Raw genomic sequence first — 5,173 nt, forward strand, 5'->3', positions numbered from 1 at the left:
CTTTTTTTATTCAATAAATTTTCTTTTGCTTTTTTATATATATATATTATTTTTGTATTATATATATACATATGATTTGCGTTGAAATTGTTTTTAGTTTTACCATTGATTTAAAAAAAATTAATAAAAAGGAAACAGTTCCAACGCATATTAGATTTAGATGGCAATGGACAGGAAGTTGTCATTTCTATGAGATATTTACTGGGTGCCAGAACAATAACACAAATAAATAAGGAATAACGTTTTCGATAATGTCATTAGGGTCGATAATATTAATTAATATTTATTTTTATTAATTAATTTTAATAAATAAATAATAATTATTTTTGAATAATTTTATGCTTGTATATTATGCATGTTTTAAAGTCTCCTTTAATATAAATTGTATAGTCCATTAGTAATTTCAAAAATTATTTATTTACTAAAAGGAATTATTTTAGCTATTTTTTAATTTTCTAATAAAAGATATTTCATAAAAGAATATCTATGTATATTGTTAGTTATATCTTTCATAAATTATTATTAATCAAATTATATATATTTTAAAATTTTTATATAAAATAAATATATGTATAGGAAAATACCTGCTAAAAATTTCGGCAAATAAAATATTTTAAACTCTGAAAAAATTTAAAATATAAAGATATTAAATTTCTATATATATTAATTTTTAAGTGCTTAATTTTAACTTATGTATAATTTTTTATAAAATTTTTATAAATTTTTGATTCATAAGTCATATTTCTAATTAAATACTAACCCTAATATTAAAAATAACATATTAATTATATTTTAATATTATATTAATTAATAAAATATTTTTAATTAAATAATGATTCTGATTTTATTATAAAAATGGCATATTAATTATATTTGATATTATATTAATTAGTAGATTAATTTTATAATTAGATAATAATTTTAATTTTAAAAAAAATTATATATTTGAATATTATATATAAGAATAAATTAATTTTTAATTATATAATAAATTTTAATCTTAAAATTAAAAATATCTAAAATTACTAATTTATTATTATTTTTAAAATTTTATTAATTTAATTTTATAACTAAGATAATAATAACAATGAACGATTATTACCTTTAAACCTGAGGTAAATTTTATCGGGAAATCCTAAATATTCTCAATGAGTTGGCATATCCGCAGAAAACGCGGTGTTTCCTCTTCTCGTTTTCATCAAAACAAAGGAAAAAAAAGGAAAAACTACTCTCTCGTTTTGCTTGCATAATATATACAAAAATATCTCTTTTTTCTTGCATAATAAAGACAAAAAACAATTCTATTACATTACATTTTCTCTCTCTTAAAATCTTTCACTCTGTTTTCTTTGAAATTTCCAGGAAGAAACCTACGATCCGCTGTTTTATCAATAGCGTGATCTAAGGTTTCTCTCTCTATTTCCTCTTTCATTTTCACCTACTCAATTTTAGGTTTTCTCTTTTAAGAAAAAAATATTATTTTTTAAATTCAGTATAAGAAATGAGCGATCACGTGGTGTTGTACGTTGATCGGTTGATTACGCCGTCATCTTCCTCTCCGGAGGAAATGGCTGATCGGGCGGTTGCTGGACCTTCTTGTTCTAGGCCAAATGAGGAACCCAACGGTGTCGTTCAGGAGAAGGGAAACGATGATAATGATAATGAAGAGGAGCCGTTGATTAAGGTTGCTGAATGCCGCATTTGTCAAGAGGAAGATTCTGTTACCAATTTGGAGACTCCCTGTGCCTGCAGCGGTAGCCTCAAGGTATCCTTTTCTTAATTTCTTTTTATAAATTTTTAATGCAGAGATTCTATGTTCTTGGTTTTGGATGATGAATCTTATTCAGATGTGTTGAATATATGAAAACAGGGTATAATTCTTGGCTTAATTAGATTAAAAGAAAAAAAAAAAAGAAAAAAATTGCATTTTCACATTATTAAGCACATATGTATTCTTTTCATTTTGTGTAATGGGGACAACATTTTTCAACCAAAGAATTTAAGAGGAAATAGGAAAAATAAAAAGAAACATAGCATTTTGGTTATAATAATAAATAATAAGTAACATAGGAGCTAAGTTACAAGACAATCAGTTCTGAACTAAAGTGATTGCCCGGCTGGTTTAAGATATTGCAATCCAGGGCTTGGAACTCGGTTGTCATTTGAGCTTGAGCTTTCCATAGCTGAACCCATTTTATTGTCCTTATATATAAATACCTACATTTTCTGCAGTATGCTCATAGGAAGTGTGTTCAGCATTGGTGCAATGAGAAAGGAGATATCACTTGTGAGATATGTCATAAGGTAATTTCTCCTAGTCTTTCTTTTTTTTGGTCTTGGCGGTTGTCCTATGTCTCATACATGCTTGGTTTGAAATCAATTTGGTTTAACATAGTAAAGATCACATGCGCTTCCACTTTTTATGTGTGGTCATCTGTTACGGTCAGAAGACAAGTAGTAGAATCAAGTGTATTTGTGACTGCTCGCGGAACAATTTTTCCCTAGCTTAAGTTGCTTATAACATTAATAACTTGACCATATTGTTGATTGCTATAAAATATCTTTTGCAATCTAGAGAAGTAGGTGGCATGCATCTGAACTATGCAAATGCTTTTTATTGAACTGGCTACTGCAGTGCACTGCGTTCTTAAGTTATGAATAGTTAGCTGCATATTTCAAACTTGATTTGCCTCATGACCTTTTGGGTTTGATGTATAGCCTTACCAACCTGGTTATACTGCTCCACTTCGTCCACCTCAAGCTGAAGACACTGCTATTGATATTGGGTAGGTCAAAATTTTCTTTAGAGTTACTGAATGTTTTCTTTTGTTTTTTTTTCCTCTTCTCAAAACAGTATGGCTGATATTTTTTTTTAAAAATATTTTGATGATAAGAAATGTTTATTGATTCATTTGGATGTGCAATAGGAATGTCATTTTATATTAATGATGGGTTTTGCATCATAATGCAAACTTATTACATTTTGTTTTGTGAGCTTTTCTGCAGCGGAGGCTGGACCATATCTGGCACTCCTCTAGATCTTCGTGATCCTCGCCTATTGGCAATTGCAGAAGCGGAACGTCATTTTCTGGAAGCTGAGTATGATGAGTATGCTGCTTCAAATGCCAGTGGAGCTGCATTTTGCCGTTCAGCTGCTTTGATTGTAAGGCCAACTTCAAATTTTAAATTCACCTGATGATTGTACATTATAATATTATAGCAGTATTTCTACTTCATGCTGATAGATGAAGTAGTCCTTTCGTATATGGATTAAGGATGTTCAGAATCTGAGGATGATATTTAGTTAAAGTATAGCTAAGATAAAAGGGAAGAAAGTTAACGTTGTTTGCCAACTTGTCTGCGCTTAACTTTGAAGTTGTTATTTTCTTCCACTAGACAAATTATTTCCATAATAGCTACCGAAGTTTGGTATTTTAGCATTGGAGGAGACTTACTTCTACTATTCTTGGATGTGGGGTACATGCACATACCACCCATCGCCTAGACAATGCCCTTGGTCACTTAAACTCTGCAATTCTACTGATCCCTTTCCCGTATATGATTTATGTTTCCTTGATTCTCCATGAAATTTGGAACGATTTAGAGCTTGCTCTGATTTTCTCTTTTCTTTTTATTTCACTAGTTGATGGCCCTTCTACTTTTGCGGCATGCATTGACTGTTACAGATGCTGATGGAGATGATGATGTGTCTACATTTTTCTCTGTAAGTTGAATGGTAACAGTCTATTTTTGTGCTCTATTTGGTATCTGCTGGATTGTGTGATTTATCATTTCTAATGAACTGGTTGGTCCCTGTCAGTTTTTCTTGCTAAGAGCAGCTGGTTTTCTTTTGCCTTGTTACATCATGGCTTGGGCCATCAGCATCCTGCAGCGACGAAGGCAAAGACAGGTCAGTACACGCTTCAGTTATACTTTGTCATGCTTGTACCTTTGTCTATGGTACCTTGTCAGGCCATATAGATGTTGCAACAGATTCATACTAAACTTTGTACCATGATTTGGTGATACAGGAGGCTGCAGCATTGGCAGCAACACAAGTTGCTTTTGTGCTTCAGTCTGGCCAACATAGGGGTCTGCATTTCACAATAGCATCAGGACCTCAAGTAACTGCACATCAAGAACCTGTTTAACCAGGAAAAAATGAAACGAGAATTGAAAAAAAAAAAAAAATCCAATGAATAATGTTTTATGTGTGATGACCAGTTAAAGAGCCATGATGCTCAATCGGCAACCTTATTTTGTTTCCCTGTTCCATGGTAATGTATATATAATTTCACATCATGAGGAGCTGCAAAATTGTTTGATATCTAAATCTGCTGTTCTATAGGAGCATTTGACTTATTTTCTTTGTTTTTCCCTTTGTATTTCCCTGCATCTCACTGCCAGCATTTTAATTGTTCCATAATATAGATGGGTCATTTTTAGCACCATGACATTGAATTTATTCCTAGTTCTTCACTGTATATGATGGCAACAATAATTTTTGCCACTTAACCAATTGACCGTTGTCCCAGGAAAGGCCCATCCTATCAGTCGGTTACTTTGATCCATCTCCTGGTGCTCGAAACTTCTGTTGCTTTTGCTGATTTTTAGTTTCTCGGATGATAAAGTGAAGGAGCAGCTCCAACTTCTGCTTCGCTTTATCTGCATCATGTCCTTTTTATTACAGAATGCAGTAAGTTCGGCACTAGCAATAAAGACTAGGGCTGAGCATGGATCTCGGTGATTTCCGCCCGAACCGAATAATCGTACCGAAAAGTACCAGAACCGAAAAAATCGAAAATTTTTATAACCGAATTGAATCGATCCGAATTTTTTTACTATTACGGTATGGTACTGGTTCTTTAGTAAAAACTGTACCCAGAACCGAATTTTTTACATATATTTATAAATAATTATTTATATTATATAAAAAATACATATATTAAAAAAATAATATATATACTCTATAAAAAATTATTTTATATTTATCATTTATATAATATATATTAAAAATAACTATAATATTATAATATACTTTATACTCTATAAAAATATAAGTTATATATATTAATATGTCACATAGTATATTGATACTAGTAATCTAGTATACATACTATAATAATAAATTTGAAATTTATTTACTATCTAGAAATTTTTGACAAGTTAATTA

At 30.4% G+C, this 5,173-nt stretch overlaps 1 protein-coding gene across 1 annotated transcript; it reads left to right on the top strand.

Annotated features, from left to right (window-relative positions):
- The first annotated feature begins 1,284 nt into the window (after positions 1–1,284).
- On the top strand, positions 1,285–4,362 carry LOC8281803. Its single transcript, XM_002522389.4, has 7 exons — positions 1,285–1,765; positions 2,233–2,304; positions 2,719–2,786; positions 3,007–3,163; positions 3,644–3,724; positions 3,821–3,910; positions 4,032–4,362. Exons 1-7 carry the CDS (start codon positions 1,502–1,504, stop codon positions 4,149–4,151), a joined length of 852 nt encoding a protein of 283 aa, XP_002522435.2. The 5' UTR covers positions 1,285–1,501; the 3' UTR covers positions 4,152–4,362.
- The last annotated feature ends 811 nt before the right edge of the window (positions 4,363–5,173 follow it).

This window comes from Ricinus communis, chromosome 1, assembly GCF_019578655.1.
Source record: "Ricinus communis isolate WT05 ecotype wild-type chromosome 1, ASM1957865v1, whole genome shotgun sequence".
NCBI lineage: Eukaryota > Viridiplantae > Streptophyta > Magnoliopsida > Malpighiales > Euphorbiaceae > Ricinus > Ricinus communis.

Excerpts from the sequence above, each read along its gene's own strand:
- LOC8281803 (XM_002522389.4), top strand. The coding sequence starts at position 1,502 with ATGAGCGATCACGTGGTGTTGTACGTTGATCGGTTGATTACGCCGTCA. Across the intron at positions 2,305-2,718 it reads CTTGTGAGATATGTCATAAG|CCTTACCAACCTGGTTATAC; the intron begins GTAATTTCTCCT and ends TTTGATGTATAG. Across the intron at positions 3,911-4,031 it reads AGCGACGAAGGCAAAGACAG|GAGGCTGCAGCATTGGCAGC; the intron begins GTCAGTACACGC and ends TTGGTGATACAG.